Consider the following 16,677-nt stretch of genomic DNA (forward strand, 5'->3'; position numbering starts at 1 on the left):
TGTTCCCTCTTTGATTATGTTGCTTGGTTTGACTCGGGTTGTGCATTTTGATTGTGAATCGAAGCACTTTTCCAGAATTGGAAACACCTTGTGTTATAAAGCAACAAGCTGTTATCTTTTTAACGGATTTTTACTTGATCTATCCAGAAAGGATAGAATAACACTTATTTTTTGGTGCGCTTGGTAATTTTCTTATATTCCTCATCAATTCGTCTATTTATTGTAATTTCGATAAATTGTTGAGGGGACAGTTATTGGTTGAATAACTGAGTTGTAATATTTGTTTAGGTAATAATGTACATTTCTATTTATAATGAAATTTAAAACCGTTCTTCTCTCAATCACCTTGTTTTTATTTCAAAAGGGTATAAGGCGTATCTAACTACAGAGACAGTTATCCCCTAGCCAAACCTTATTTTGGATTTTACACAAGCTTTCCAAAGGTTTATCGATAGCATAGTACGAGACTTATATTTTGTTCAGTTCTATATTGACGATCTGCTAATCGCATCATCAGACGTAGAAGAACATTATCAACATACCAAACTTCTACTCCAGCACCTTCCGGATAATGGAATAATAGTAAACCCGGACAAGTGTGAGCTTGGCACTTCGGAAAAAAAGTTCTTAGGTCACATTATCAAGCAAGACGGTATTTTACCTTATACGAAGTACGTGCAATAATGGACTACACCGTACCGTCCACAATCAAACAACTGGAAGCATTTCTCGAACTGGTTAACTTCTACCGACGTTTCATCCCACACGCGGCAGAACAGTTACGACCATCAACCGACTTACTTCGCGTTAATCCACGCAAATTCGAATTGAACGATGCTGCATGCACTGGATTTTCAGAGATCAAAACGGCTCTAGCTCAAGCCACACTCCTCGCTCATCCTGACCCATCAGCCACACATTGTATAGCGGTTGATGCATCGGATTTTGCCATGGGAACTGATATGCAACAAAACATCTCCGGAAGTTGGCAACCTCTCGAATATTTCTCACAATGCCTCACTACCACGGAGGCGAGATATAGCGCTTCTGGTCAAGGACTGCCAGCAGACTACAGCCGCTACACACCATGAAAGTGCAGACATTTGGACTATATCTCTCAGTTCATGACAGACCTTCATTACGTTAAAGGCGAGTCGAACTATGTTGCCGATGCTCTGTCACGTATCCAAGTGAATGCGGTTGCTTTGTCGATGCTTGATCTCCCTGCTATGGCCGTCGCCCAGGCAAGTGATCCCTTCTGTACAGAAGCACAACATTCTACATCCCTTCAGTGCAGAGAATTACCCCTAGCTACTAGCTCAGTTACTATCCTATGTGATACTTCTACTGGTATTTCCCAACCCATCGTACCCTTTGCTAATTGTCGTCTCGTCTTAGATGCCCTGCATGGACTGTCTCATCCAGGTATCGCAGCCACATTAGGTCTCGTCGCTGCACGGTACGTCTGGCCGTCCGTGAATAAAGATGTTCGTCTATGGGTAAAGCAATGCTTACAGTATCAACGGTCAAAAGTGCACAGGCACGTAGATGCACCCATTGGCACGTTCGCTACGCCTGATACTTGCTTCGATTACGTTCATATAGACATTGTGGGACTATTGCCAACATTGCACGGGTATGATCACATACTCACATGCATTGATCGCTTCACAAGATGACCCGAAGCTATTCTCACCACGTCTATAGCGGTGGAGACAGTTGCTCACTGATTCGTAAAACGATGGACGGGGCTGTGCGCTTGCCTTTCAACTGTCATGACTGACCGAGGACAACAATTTGAGAAGGGTTATTCTCCTCGTTGACCCGGTACGGAACGCATACGCAATACCGCCTACCACCCAGCATCAAATGGTTTAGTTGGACGGTTTCATCTTCAACTTAAAGGTGCACTTCGAGCACACGAACACAAAAATTGGTACGAAACCTTACTGCTCGTCCTCTTGGGTATCAGAACGAGCTTAAAGGCAGATATTCAATGTTCCGCCACCAAACATGTATACGGCACGACATTGGGTCTGCCTGAACAATTTTTCATACCACGGAGCAGTAAGAATTTCGGTAAGTCAAACTACGTCCAACGATTGTCTGAATATATGCGTACACTTCCTCCGGTGTCAACAGGAATACCGCATCGACAGGTCGCTTTCCTTCGATAGTTACCTACCTGTTCACATGTTTCTATACGAGTGAATTCGGCACGCAAACCTTTGCAACAGCCTTACGAATGACGTTTTCACGTGATTTCCCGTCATGAGAAGACTCTCAAGGTCGTTCGATATGGCCGCATCGAGATAGTCAGCACACGTCGATGACAGTTCCCCAACTGATAAGTCGAAACCCAGTGCTAGACCCATTGAACCTATTAGTGGGATCCATACATCTACCTCTGACCCCCACTTAATATATCAGAGACCTCATTCTCACGTCCCAGTCAACAGCACGTGTTATCTGCACCATCTGCGGACAAGGCTTCAGTCTCACATCCTGATCAGCAGACCACGCCGCCCTTGACTCTTGATGAGATTGCAGTCTCACGAGGTACGAATGAGATTACCGTCTTATATTCCGATCGCCATGTACGCCTACTCGTACGCTCTCGTGACTAACCTCTCAATCAACAGCGGATACGGTTTGGGACTCCATTCCTATACTACATGCTTGCCACATCTTTCTCTTTTTCATTGATTTTTTGTCCTGAGCCCACGTCTTCAATTATCGCCCTGTTGGTACCGCCGATTTCCGCTGGTCTGATCACCCACGCTCTTGTCAACAGACGCAGTCCAGGTTATGGCCCCGAATATACCTGGCTTATGTATGAAATCGAACTTGGTTGTTATGTCCGTTTCTAGCTTCCTGGCCCAATGTGGTTCCGCCCTAGGTCTGCAGCGTTTTCCGATTCGGACCGCAACGAACGAGACCCTCAGGTTCTGAATACAAGCCACTCTGGTGTGGTACGTTAACTCAAGCAACAAATATAACATCTTACTCCTGGTACCGTTCCACGTAAAACGCCCTTGATGACAACTCGAGGACCAACGATCTCTTCCTGTTTGTCAACCCTTTCATTCTACAATCGTACGTTTGCTGATAATTCCCACGGACGAAACCGTTACGTATCGAGAGTGTGGCCCCTTTCTAGCGGGGGCTCATGTAGTGACCTACTTTTCTGATGAGAACGCGATTGGTATGATGGAAGCAATCATTATTATAACCACTTGTATCAGTGATTGTTATACTGTACCTGTTTGTTTAAGTATACCAAGAAGACACTCTTCCGTTGCTTGTGACCTTACACGAAGTCTTGTACGCTCAGTAGTCTCGCTTGTGGATTCTGGCACGATTTCGATATTGTTATGATACCACGAAATCGCAAACGAATACATCTGACTACAACCTTCAATCGCCTGCTGATATTCGGCCTTCGGATGGATCTAAACTAGTAGCTGGCACGAAGTTTTCCTGTGGTAGTGATGAGAATAAACTGCGACTCGACGCTCAGTATGACCACATGACAGTTGTATTGTACTTTTATCGAACATTCTCCTTCTATATTTGAACAATTACATAATTTAAATTTTCCATATACAGTTGGCCTTTTGTCGTCGGTGCATTGATGACTAGGTATTACCAGGACCATATGAGCTTCTTTTAGCCAAAAATAGGAGTAGGAGTTCTTCTTGATAGCTTTCACCATTCATACGCTCCATTTTTCTGGATTACTCATTATCTTTGTATTCTTCTTCAGGTCAAATAGTCTTAAATCTGGGTGAGGTACAATTAATTTGCTCAACATTTTGACATGTGGATTGGATCAAACTCCAACATAGCTCAGAATACTTGCGTCTTCAAATATATACATGTATGTATTTCCTTATGTATATAGGTCTTAACCAACCAGTCAACAGCTTGGAGAGAAAAAAAAGGCGAGAGTGTGATTCTTTTACCGACTCCATTCTTTACTTGTAATTTATATGTGACTTACCCTCCGTAAACAACATTGCGATTCGTTCCACAAAAGAATAATGATCTTCTCAGGTACACCAACCTGTGGAGGAGGATTCCATAAGCTTTCTTATCCACTTTTTCCAATACTTTCTCGTAGACAACGGATGATGGTGTATGGTGTCGACTCCCCTTCAAATGATTATCCAACGATGATTCGTAGCGTCCTGATTTGTGCGAAACATGATCTATTGTAGCGGCAAATAATTCCCCGAAATTAATAGCTCTGTAAGTGTTCGACTTTGGATGCTGACCACATTAGTTTTAATTGATTCACCTAGCTGAAGGCGCTCAGTCATACATCTGAACCAGATCACCAGTGGGAACGTCGTGCTCAACTTCTCCTGCGATCACTAGCCAGTTTAGATCATTCACTTCTCGATATATTGATAATCTATCAGATGTATCTTCCAATCCCCTTGCTTCTGACTTTTGATTTTACTGGGTGGGCACGATTCAATTATAGAAGAGGTTGTTGGTATCTTCACTATCGTTACGCATTGTAGTCTGTTAACTGCTGGACACAAGCTGCCCAAATGAGGATGCTGTGAATTTCTACTCATAGTTGATGATTTTTCATAAAAGTTTCGTGCGTTTCCAATTAGTGAAATATGATCGTGGAATTTGAGCTTGAAAAATTCGTAAGGGTTTAGAGCAGATTTGGTTTTATTAGCTTCTAAAGTAGATTCTGATGCTTCACTTAAAGGTTTGATATCTGGGTGTGTCTAGTACTGTGGAGATATAAAATTTCAGCCGACAGAACTTCAAGCATAGGATTATTCAGTTCCTCTTAAAGGACAAATGATTCCTTATGGCATCCTACAAACAGTCCATAAAACATTGAATACTTTGCGCTTGAAAAGAACAATGGAGCCGATTTAGTCTCCAGCATGGAGTGCTTTCGTGGCTACGACCTTGAAGTTCAATGACAAGACCTCTAAAATATCTAGTGAATACAGATTAATACCGGAATCCTGTTTGTTGATTCAAACATTTAAGACATTGTAATCTGAATATATTCTCAGTCGACTTCATGGTTCTTAAGTGATCACGGAAGTTGACTTAAAAGATGCTCATCTTCGAATTCCCACTGACCAATCTCCATATATTTTGACAGTGGTTAACACTAATTTTTGTCTACTCAAATATACCTCCCATTTGGTTTAAATTGTTCGCCTGCCGGCGTCTTATAGTTCATGGGTCTTATTAAGTAGCTCCTGATCAGAGACTTCTTACTGTATTACGTTATTTCAATAAAAAGAATAGTACAGTAAATCCAAATGCGTCTTCATCTTATGTATCTGGTTTTGAATATCTCGAGTACCTTATTGAAGGTGATGGATTTAAGTCAGATATAGAATCACTAGTACCACTAATAAATGCACTCACTATCTCAGAAAAATCTCACAAAAGTACGCTGACTAGTGGATGCTCTCTAATTTTGTTCTTAATATTCCTTTTTGCTCTGATTACGCTTTGTCGAATCCTGAATCTCAACCTACACAAATGAGGTAAAGTACAAGAAATATGTTCCTGAAATCTACTAGATTTTGTTCCGAGCAATGATGTCCTTTGAACTTACTCTAAGAGGGCATATTCTGTACTTGTTGCTGAGACATCAGCCGTGGGTACCAGTGCAGTTTGGGAGCAAGAAAGTAAACCCGTGAAAGTTAACCCGTGTTTTATGTAAACTTATTGCTGTTGAACAAGGTCGGAAAATCATACTTTAACATGAATTCCATAACTATTATCGATTGAAAATTGCGAGAAAAGTCCCGCAGACTACTCTGGCTCACCTCTCGGCAGATATTATGTACTTGTTGTCAGTGAATTGAGGTTTTGCCACAACATCGTCGTATTCTGACTTCTCAATCCTCATAGTAATAGAGACTGGCAACGTGTCTACTTCTTGCATCAGATGCTGTTACTACCTGTTTGAATGATAAAGGGTCTAGACATATCTTCACTGCTCCAAGATACACTTGTTCGAATGCTCAGGTGAGAAATTTCGTAAGGACTACAATTTTCTATCTCAATATCTAATGATCTGGAAAGAAAAGCAGTCACATTTCTGCAGCAACACAGAAATGAGAAACATTTCAACTGTTCGTAAGAAACCTTTATACATGAAATTACAATTCAACGGGGATGTGGCTAGTGATGCTCTGAAAGATAGGTTAACAAAAGTAATTAGTAGGACATTCTACGCAGCCTATCTGGCATTGATTTTCTCGAGTCGACCAGTGATGTCTACTCAAAAGAAGGATAAGTTACCTGAGTTGGCTTCCTCTATGTGCATTTATAAGTTCAGCTGCTCCTGAGGTGATAGCTATATCGGGCGTACTACTAAACGACTTAACCGACGAATGAGTGAACATCTACTAGCATGGTTTGGGAAGGGCCAAATAGAAACAATACGCTGTTCTATCTTGGCACATCTAATTGAAATCATTTCAAGTGATCTATCGTATACCTCCATCATTTCCCAACGGAGTTCGCTCCCGTCTCCTTCATATAGGAGAAGCCATAGGAATTCGTACATTCCACCCCAATTTATGTTTACAGAAGAAATTCGTAACCCCCTATCCCTTCCATGGCCAGATATAACTTAACAAATGACATTATTATTATTATTTGTAAATTTTATTTTCATTATCTTAATTTTGTTATCATTTGCTTGTAGTTTTCTGCCTCTTTCCGTTTGTATTCTTCACTATCTAACTACTTACATACTTCTTATTACGTAATGATTTTAATGTTTGGTGATTACTATTTTAGTCTATTTACCCTTGACTTTTTCTGCCCTTATATAGCTAGTGTTCAACTTGAACTTTCTGGTTTTGCTTCTTGGATCTTTCTCAGACTGTCTACATAGACTCACTGTTAATCCTAGCGCTTTTTAAGGCTCATTGTCTACCATCTTGAGGCTATTACTTCTTTAATACATTTCCAGTTTTCTTCATAGTATTTTTTTATTCTTTGAATTGATCTTGTAAGACCCAGGACTTGTTGCTAAGACTTATTCTGTACTCGTTGAGATTGCTAGCATTTTAAGGGAAGGCACGATAAAACTCCACCAGTTTTGTTTTTTCAAAAGTCCAATGCTTCTTTAGCCACAGTTTCCGTTTGGACATCACCAGGCAACGATCTAAGCTATGTCGACCCCTCTGTCAGTTCTCACATATTTCATGGACCTTCTGAATGCTTTATTGATACAAACGCATCTGGGAGGTGAAATTATCCCGCACTTGACTATGTTGTTGAGGTATTGTGAATTTGAAGTGCTTTTAACATTCTTGTTACTTTCTCTAGGTCCGTGTTGATGATGTCATAGGTATTCGGAGTTTAACAACACCCTCTATAATGGAATCGTGCCCACCCAGTAAAATCAAAAGTCAGAAGCAAGGGGATTGGAAGATACATCTGATAGATTATCAATATATCGAGAAGTGAATGATCTAAACTGGCTAGTGATCGCAGGAGAAGTTGAGCACGACGTTCCCACTGGTGATCTGGTTCAGATGTATGACTGAGCGCCTTCAGCTAGGTGAATCAATTAAAACTAATGTGGTCAGCATCCAAAGTCGAACACTTACAGAGCTATTAATTTCGGGGAATTATTTGCTTCTACGGTGTTTACATGCTATGTCGATACTCAAGTTTGTCCATTCCTATCTTGGCTCTCAGTTCTGATATTAATATGATCAGGTCTTTCTGTATACGTTTCTTTAAAGCGTTAATCAAACTCAGATAAAATTGGTCCTTATCATTCCTACTGCCATCATTCTTAAGTGAATAGAATTGGATAAGCCTCACTGAAGTATTTTCCTCTCTCTAATTCCAAGCAGGGAGATTTTAGTTCTTCTTGTTAGAACCGCTATTATAATGACTCTCCTGGTCTCCCATATTGTCAAATCACCAAAAACGAATTCTCTCATGGAGTTAAGAAGGACTTTTGATCTCGTGCCTTCAAAAGAATCTTAATTTTTTCATGAGAAGTCATACGCTTTTTATCAGGAGACTCTGAAAATCACATGAAAGAGTTTAAATAATTCGACGGGGTTACTTTGATTAGCTTGAAGATACCACCAGTATTTCAGTTTGACAACACTTTACCAGTAACGCCCTCTATAATCGAATCGCGCCCACCCAGCAAAATCAAAAGTCAGAAGCGAGGAGGTTGGAAGATATATTGAATGGGTTATCAATATATCGAGAAGTGACTGATCTAATCTGGCTAATGATCGTAGGAGATGCTTCTCACGCTCTTCTGAAACGTGATCTGGTACGGATGCATGACCAAGCGCCTTCAGCTAGGTGAGTCAATTAAGACTAATGTGGTCAGCATCCAATGTCGAAAACTTACAGAGCTATTGATTTTGGGGATTTATTTACAGCTACAAGCTCTACTACTAACCCTCCTTCTCCGTGGTCTGTAATTGATAGTATTCCTACTCTACTTCACTCTGTGTTTATATATATATACTATTGCAGTAGTTAACTAAAAACTACTCAACACTGTACGTATCATACATTTTTACAGCTTGAGGAATTCCATTTCGGCATCTGTTGGCCGTTTCTAATAAATATATCACTGCTTTCCATTTCCTACCATACACGTTTGTGAATTGATAGAGTGGCATACTTTTAGCGCGCTAGTGGGTTTTTTGTACGGCTGCTCGTAGCATGGCGGATGAGTTGCACTAGATTTCCACTGGTCAGTTGGGCTTTTTCTCTATGTTTCGAAAAAAATACAAGTTGTGTTTTGGCTCCAATAAATGTTAGTGCATAAGTTTTCATTCCTTAGTGTGTAATGTAGGGACTTTTAATGGTATATATTGTCTGGGCATTATCCTCTAGAAATCGGTGTTCACAGTTGTTTAGGTTTCCTCGTATTGTTTTCTGTTGACATAATTCGGAACTTTATGCCTGGCTTTCTCGCCGACTTATATACTGTTGGTTGACATACTTTTAATGTCAGTATTTTAGTTGTGTCATGTTCTCTGGATCAGATGGTTTGGTTTCAAAAATCTTACTATTATTTTTTGCACATTAGCTTTTCATTTGTATGAATTTTGTGTCCACTGATGTCTTCCGATGGTTGTTTCCGTATCTTTTAGCTGTACGTGTTTTCCATGGTTTTTGACCAATCTGACTTATTTGTCTTTGTCCACATAACCTATTGACTTTTCCTTTATAGGTTGATAAGTAGATGTTATATAGACATATCTACTGGATCCAGATTCATCGGAATACTCCGACTTTCACTACTAAATGCTTTTTTGTTTCTTGATGCCAGTCACGCATGTGTTGCTGTAAACCGGCCTCACCGTGATTATGCATAAAATATTGCCTTACTAGGACAATTCTACTAAATAAAGACCTGGGTCTCAACCTGGTGAAGTTGCTGAGTAACGATACCCACTCAGTAAGTCTGAAATCAGACGAAGAAACAGCAAGTGTCATAACCAGTACCGTAAACTTAGCTTTTACTGTTGTTGACAAGCTGAAATACTAACTGTCGACACACTCAAAGACGAAACAAACTCTACCCAAAACATTTTTATATGTAACTGTAATTATTTCTTCACCATCAGAAGAAGGTAAATACCATCTGTCGGATGTGCACTTACTCTAAGTACTACCGATGGGATGAATGCAACCTTACAATGTACGGAAAGCCCTGCTTCGGTTTGGGCACCCGGGCAGTATCACAGCCCTCACATAAATCAAATGAGATTTGTGTGGCGCATATGTATCTGGTGTCTCTGTACCAATATTAATGTGTTTAAATAAATAAATAAATAAATGTACGGAGAGCAAAAACTCACTTAAAAGTTAGATGCTATAAATGAATGAATTCTTCCGAAAGTTAAAACCAGAAGGACAGCTAAAGTAAAGCTTTCTGTAGTTAACAGGAAGGAAATGATAACACAGTAGAAAGCCGTTAACACAACTTCCAAGGAAGTCATATCCCTTCCTGGTTTAATCATTTGAATCTGGAGGTGTCAAACGAAAACGACTGTTAAAATTCATTCGCATGACAGCGTTAGCGAAGTCTGTCATCAGAAAGACTGCCAGAAGAGGTTTTCGGAGAACATATTACTTCAGTAAGAAGACTCTGTAAGTGGGTTGGAGACGAGACGCAACTAATAAGGATCTTGAAGATAGTATTCAGAAGTTACTGGGAAAGAGACTTTTTACCATATAAGTCGTGAAAAAATCGAATATTCGTAGTCGACGGATACAAGTGAGAAAATGCTCTTATTGAGTTAAAAACTCGAAAGCAGGGCGGAGAGACGAATTTTAAGATTCAGGGTTTTAGGCAATCGGGTCATAAATGCGAATTCTCACGAGACCTCTGTGGGTAGAAAGAGTGGTTGCCAAAACACCTTAAACGTGTGTCACACAAACGTTCCTAGTCTTGGAAACAAAACCTCTGAGCTAAGCCTGATGATGGATGAATCGCCCCCAATATAATTGTTGTCAAAGAAATGTGCCTCATCGTAGATATAGACTGTTTTCCAATCAATACAGGACATCTGTATTAGAAGTATTGGAGTCATAAATCGCAAGGAAGCATATTATTATATGTTAGGGATTACTTTCGTGTACAATAGAGCCCATCAGATGTTCACTATAGGGTTGTGTATGGCGTAGCTTGTCCTACAACTAAATCTAGACATTGGTCAGTGAATATAGGAGGAAAATAACATATTCCACGTTGTCGTGCTGGCGAATTTGTCTTAATTCATGTTTGTTCTTGGAGTATAACTGATATTTGTCCCATAATTAGCGATTACAATAAGCCGAAACTTCGGGTGAATATTTTGATGGAGGTCTGTTGTCAACTGTCATTGAGTGCCCCTTGTACAATGTACCACAGAACCGACACATTGGATTGGAACCATTATTGCTGGACTTCGTTTTTGAACACCACTGTAGCAATGTCATTAGCGAATACTCTACACCATATATGTAAGACATCACTTGGGGTACTACGTCCAAGCAGCTGGTCCATATCTTATTGAGAAGGTTGACACACTTGAGTGTGTTTGGCGTTGAGGATAAAGTTATTGAAGGGTTTTTCCAAACTCCCTTACGATGAGCACTTAAAACTCCTGAGCGTTTTTTACTTTATGTATCTTAGAACGCAAGGTGACCTGATATTGGCGTTGCATATGTTTAATATTGATTTGGGTGCTAGTATCTTATCTATTTGCTCCCTTCAGAACTAATTATCACCGAGGCGATATGGTTCAAAAACCGTAACCGAATAAACTCTGAGTGGAGCTCCATTTTTCTCATCTAGTAGTCATTGGCTCAAACGTCTTGCCCGAACAAGTGGTATCAGTCACATCAGTGAATATTTTAGATGAGAAACTGCACATGCACCGGCCAACAAGCTCCAAGAATTAACAATGTCCACCGACCTAATATCCGTACTACTGAACGCTGAAGTTCTTATAAAATTTTATAGCTAACACTGACGATTTTTTATACGTTTTGTCAAGAACTATTAATAACGAACAAAAAAATCTACTTAAGTCGATTAGGTTGAAGTGAAGATTACTTGTCTGGTTGCACTCAGTTCAAACAAAATCTCATATAATTTATAAGATGGAGTCACTGAATTGTTTAATTATTTTGTTTGTTCCTGTGTTCACAAGGTGCGGTGTATTACCTCTAAATGCTTTACTTGGTTCTAATAAAGATTACGATCAATTACTGTCTCATTAATGATAAAATGTTTTAGAAGATATCTCATTATAAGTATAAAGCAGGTATTAGCGACCAAAAGTTAGATTCCTTCAAACCAGTTTCTCACTCATCCACTAAAGTGTATGTTTTTGATTTTAGGCACGCAATACTACTTAAGTGGCTGTTAATCGGTTCCAGTCTTTCATTTATGACCACATCAGGAGTAGTAATGGATACTGGAAATACGGTGTTTTCTGAAAAATATAGTAAACCTGGTGTAATAGTGTCAGGTCATAAGTGTCCTGTTTGTCCTCATTCCTGTGCTTCTCAATCTGGACTAATATGTCATCTAACTACAAAACATAAAGAGCGTTTGGCTGCTGTTTGCAAAATTTGTCAACAGATCTTTGCATCGGATGCTATAGGTTCTCATGTACTTACATGCAAGGGTAGCTATTCCTGTCCTTACTGTCGTGCTACGTTTTCATCGCCCTCTTATTTGCAGCGTCACGTCTCCAGGCGTCACGAGGTTTTTGATCGCCCCACCTGTAGTGTTTGTGGGAAGGGTTTCTCATCGACCAATTCATTAGCTGTTCATAAAAGATTGCACCGAAGCAAGTTTTGTAATTTTCTTTAGTTGATGTTTGTAGATCATATGCCATACTACTGCCAGCTTTGCAGTGCTAATTTTGCTCAGAAAAGTCATCTTAAATTGCATTTAGACTCTCATCATGCCTATGTTGAATTAGATGAAACACCAAAACCTTTTGTGTGCAAAACCTGCGACCGCGGATTTCTGTTTATTATCAGTTTGCAACAACACCTATTACAGCATTGTAAGCTTAGTCCTAAAAGTATGTTGGCCTTTATCACTATAATTTTGGTTCAGAGTTACTGCCGTGCAAAGTGTGCAAAAAAAACTTTGCTCACCAAAGTGAACTAGAGCGCCACAGCATCATTCACACGAAATGCTCACCATACCGATGCTCATTTTGTTCTCGTACGTTCACGCGTTCTAACTTGCTGAAGAACCATGCTTTGTTACACACCGATCCAAGCCTCCTAACCTGCTGTTACTGTTCTCGAGTCTACGCTTCTCGTTCTTATTTGCTACAGCACATAGAGAAGCATGAAGAAAAAATGCAAATATCTCGAATTTCAAGTTTAGGTACAACTTCCATTTCAGAGGTAGGAACGAGTATCCTTGACAATTTCAGAGTAAATGTACCGGAGGAAATGGATAAGGTAAGTGGGATATATGTCTTGGTATGTAGTTCTTCAGGTATGTGAAGGTTCGACTCCCAAGGACTTATGTAATGATCAAATCGTTTCCCCAGATGTCGGCTTTCTACATGCGTTGTTATATGAACAAAATATGAATTGATTATTCAAATGATTGATATCCAGGTTGTTACATGTAGTTAGACTTATCAGTGATTTAGTTTCCTAGTCTTCCTTAATTCAGTATTCCTGCAGTTCACAATCTTCGAACCATACGAATCGACTTTGTGCTCTAGTTCATTTTCACTTCCGTACGTTGATTTTACACTGCATTGCAGCAAACATTTCGCTATCAGCTGATTACAACGTACTGCATTTTTAGCTTTACAAGTCTTTCGAGGATAGCTCACCTTTCCGATTTGCAGTAATCTACATGGGCATTTCTTATTCTTATCTAACTTTTATCAAATTTGCTTCAGCTTATTCTATAATTGCTACTTACAACCATTTAAGTCGATTAAGTGACTATTTTTTTCATTAGATTTACTTCCTCCCCACACTACTTTCCATTTTGTGATAGCTATTGTATTTATCAAGTGTTACCGAATTCTTCGACAAGCAATTACGACCTAGGTTCCATGCTTTCGTCTTATAATCATAATCCGGTTCTCTTTTCGGACCTTGTGTCTTTCTATGGAGTTGGAAGCGTGGTTATGTTTTTATGCGGTTCTCAACTCCTTTTCAACTTCCTCAGTGATGAGATTATAAGTCAATTTTTGTCTATCTTACATCAATGTAACGTCACTTACATTTTCTTAAGTTATCCACCGGACTTACATGATGTCAGAGCATAACTGCTTGATCGATATCGTTTGGTTTTTATATGTATCTCATTTTTTGATTTTTTTACACTGCCCTCATGCATTTTACATGTTTTCTGGAAAAATGCTGTTTACAATAAATTTCAAAAGGCTTACTGGTCTCGAATTGTTCTGACTGCTGCTAGGTTTCTATGGGCCACAACATCATGGCATTGAAATTAAGATAGCTAGATCTGACCACGTTTTCAAAATCTAAAGTTCGCTTCGTATTCATTAAAAATATGTTTATCCAGTCCTTACCACTTTATTCAGTAGTATACAAAGTTATGAACAACTGACATCGATGGGATCATACTTTATCTTATCTTCAGTTTGAATAACCGGTAGCTCTCAAAAAATAGTACTACTGAAAGTCGAATGCATAAACTGATACTTATTAAGTAAGGTTATCTTACTATGGTTAAGGTGACATGAAGTTAATGGGAATTAGATAGACACACACAGAAAGAACGTGCCACCAAGCAAAAAAATTTCGCAGCCCTTTCTGGATCTGTTGGAATCGGGTAACTAATCTTTTCCCACGAATTCACATGAACCGGAATTATTAAGGATGAATAACAGTATTTCTTGCGATGTACATTTTGGGTCGAAAGTGTTTTAAAACTGCTTTGTACATATCAAATAATCACCTCCAGAAGTCAAAAAAGTATGGCTTGCGTAAATAATTTATTTATTTAAACACATAAATATTGGTACAAGGAAGCACCAGATACATATGCGCCACACAAATTTCATTCGATTTGTGTGAGGGCTGTGATACTGCCCAGGTGCCCAGACTGAAGCAGGTGGTTTTCTTAAGGGGCCACACCCGGAGCCTTTGACCTGAATGTCTGATCCACAAGGCAGTGGAGCATCGTGAGGAGATGCAGTCCCATGGTAGCCGGTGATCAACGGTTGATTCGTACGCCATTTGTTCCCTCAGGATACTGGAGCCCATGTGCACCACTGGTTGGGAATCAGGGTTTTTCAACTCCCCTAGGTAAACTTTCCGTGTCCACCAACCCGGTTAAAGCGCCGGACATTCGCTTTTCGTCCTCTCAATTTCGTAAACAACAGTAATGCCACGAGAAGGCAGTGAGTAGGACTTCCCTGGCAGAGGCTATATATTCGCTGGCCATATGAGAGCATTTCGAGAGGGAAAGCGGACTTTCCCCACTCTCGGCCGTACCAGGGCATTTGGGGGCAATCCGTGCTCCGTAAATAATGTAATTTGTCTACCTGATAGATCTCAATTAGTCGAATAATTGTCCACTTACTGGTCAGTCATTTTATATGGGATATCGGACCTAGCACTTGCGTCAGCTCAAATTGACACACCATATTAGCACAGAGAAGGGATTAATTCGAAAGAAATCCCGCAGTATTAGCAGTAATAACGTCAGTAGTAATAGAAAAGACTAGGTATAGAAGGAATAAAAAGGTAAAAGGATGAATGCACCTGCGGCACTGTGCACAGTCCTGAGTCATATCCCAAAAGCTTAACCATTGGTTATGGAAGTTGCGCGGAACCAACATGGCGATCTGCATCTACTTATATGGCTCAGTCCAACAGTCAATGACTTCATGGACTGAAGCTCCGTTTTAGTTTGACCGTTCCACTTATGTACTGACTTGCAACTAGTACTCATAAAAGTGAACGTTAATATCGTAACCCAGTAGTTATTTTCAGTTTTCTAGTGCTTTCATAATTTCACCAATGCAGTGGTCGACGATACTGCTTAATTACACATACTTTGATATGTGTTAATGGTCCCAACTAATCGTTAAGGTCTGCGTGCCTAAAATTAGTAGCATTTACGTATTCACACAGTATATCTGGGATTATTTTGTTTCGGAACAGCAGAACATCGTAGCCTCCAAGGTACTTTCGACAGGAATTCTTTATTTTAATGAATAGAACGTTACCAGTAATTTATTTGTGCATATGATCACCTGTGGCTCACAGTATGCTGTGTTAAAGTGAAATGCAGAAAAAACCACGAGTCTCTGGATTTGTAGTGAAAACGTTTTAGTGTCGATCGATAAGATTGAGACTTGAATCCTAGAGATTTATATGGTGAGCTACCAATTTTAGTTGTCATCTTTAGGGTTCTGTAGTAGTAGAAACCAAATTTTTAAGAAGGAATATTTTATTTTTCAGCTACAAATTTGTCTACACAGAAAACCAGCTATTAAAAATAGTAAATCCCTGATTTAAATTCGATTGGTTTAAAAAAGCGAGATATTTCCATGACAAGAATTATCTTGAAGTTTCTGTACTAAAAGTCTAATGCCAATTTCAAATTAAAGTTTGGAGTTGGTTTCATTTTCCAGAAGTGAAGAGCACGTGCATATCAAGTGTTGATCACCGTATACATCATCCAGCCGACTCACAGTTGGCCACAATTTCGAACGTTTACTTACTGACTCATCTTTCATATTTTGCCATGGCGCTGGAAATGCTGCCACTTGGCGTGTATATGGCCTGTCCCATTTCGAATCCATTACTGTCTGAAATAGGTAATAGTGCATAAATAAATTATTGGAAAAACCGCTTCCAGGCATTGACCCATGAATTCAAACTTGGACAAAAGGTGCTACACGACATGTATTTCTAAACTATTTTTATCCTTTATTGCAGAAGTAGCAACCTGAGTGTTTTAGGAGAATTAAGGATCACCTTAAATTCCGATCCTTCGTAGCAGAATAAGCTGCCTATACCATACACAAGCTCTTATTTGTAGTTGGTGCTCATCTAAATTTTTACAGGAACATCTTGGTCTTTTTATTTGTAATCCCCTTATCAATTTTCGATGTACGAATAAGTATTTACATGAAATGCTGATAAATGCATAGATATATTATTCTAGAT

General features: G+C 39.5%; 2 protein-coding genes across 2 annotated transcripts in view; one reads left to right on the forward strand and one right to left on the reverse strand.

Annotated features, from left to right (window-relative positions):
- The first annotated feature begins 8,705 nt into the window (after positions 1–8,705).
- On the forward strand, positions 8,706–13,921 carry Smp_012200 (putative zinc finger protein). The gene is made up of 5 exons (XM_018788879.1): positions 8,706–8,740; positions 11,884–12,347; positions 12,375–12,578; positions 12,614–12,969; positions 13,007–13,921. Exons 2-5 carry the CDS (start codon positions 11,933–11,935, stop codon positions 13,106–13,108), a joined length of 1,077 nt encoding a protein of 358 aa, XP_018654378.1. The 5' UTR covers positions 8,706–8,740; positions 11,884–11,932; the 3' UTR covers positions 13,109–13,921.
- Positions 13,922–15,942: 2,021 nt separating this feature from the next.
- The window catches only part of Smp_128690 (glycine dehydrogenase (decarboxylating)), a gene marked incomplete at its 5' end in the record, with an annotated part of 43,235 nt that continues 42,500 nt past the window's right edge, over positions 15,943–16,677 (reverse strand). The window contains one exon of the mRNA XM_018788880.1: positions 15,943–16,316. Coding sequence (XP_018654379.1) covers positions 16,110–16,316 — 207 coding nt within the window. The 3' untranslated portion in view covers positions 15,943–16,109. The remainder of the gene's footprint in view (positions 16,317–16,677) is intronic.

This window comes from Schistosoma mansoni, chromosome W, assembly GCF_000237925.1.
Source record: "Schistosoma mansoni strain Puerto Rico chromosome W, complete genome".
Classification (NCBI taxonomy): domain Eukaryota; kingdom Metazoa; phylum Platyhelminthes; class Trematoda; order Strigeidida; family Schistosomatidae; genus Schistosoma; species Schistosoma mansoni.

Excerpts from the sequence above, each read along its gene's own strand:
- Smp_012200 (XM_018788879.1), top strand. The coding sequence starts at position 11,933 with ATGACCACATCAGGAGTAGTAATGGATACTGGAAATACGGTGTTTTCT. Across the intron at positions 12,348-12,374 it reads ATTGCACCGAAGCAAGTTTT|ATCATATGCCATACTACTGC; the intron begins GTAATTTTCTTT and ends TGATGTTTGTAG. Across the intron at positions 12,579-12,613 it reads TTGTAAGCTTAGTCCTAAAA|AGTTACTGCCGTGCAAAGTG; the intron begins GTATGTTGGCCT and ends ATTTTGGTTCAG.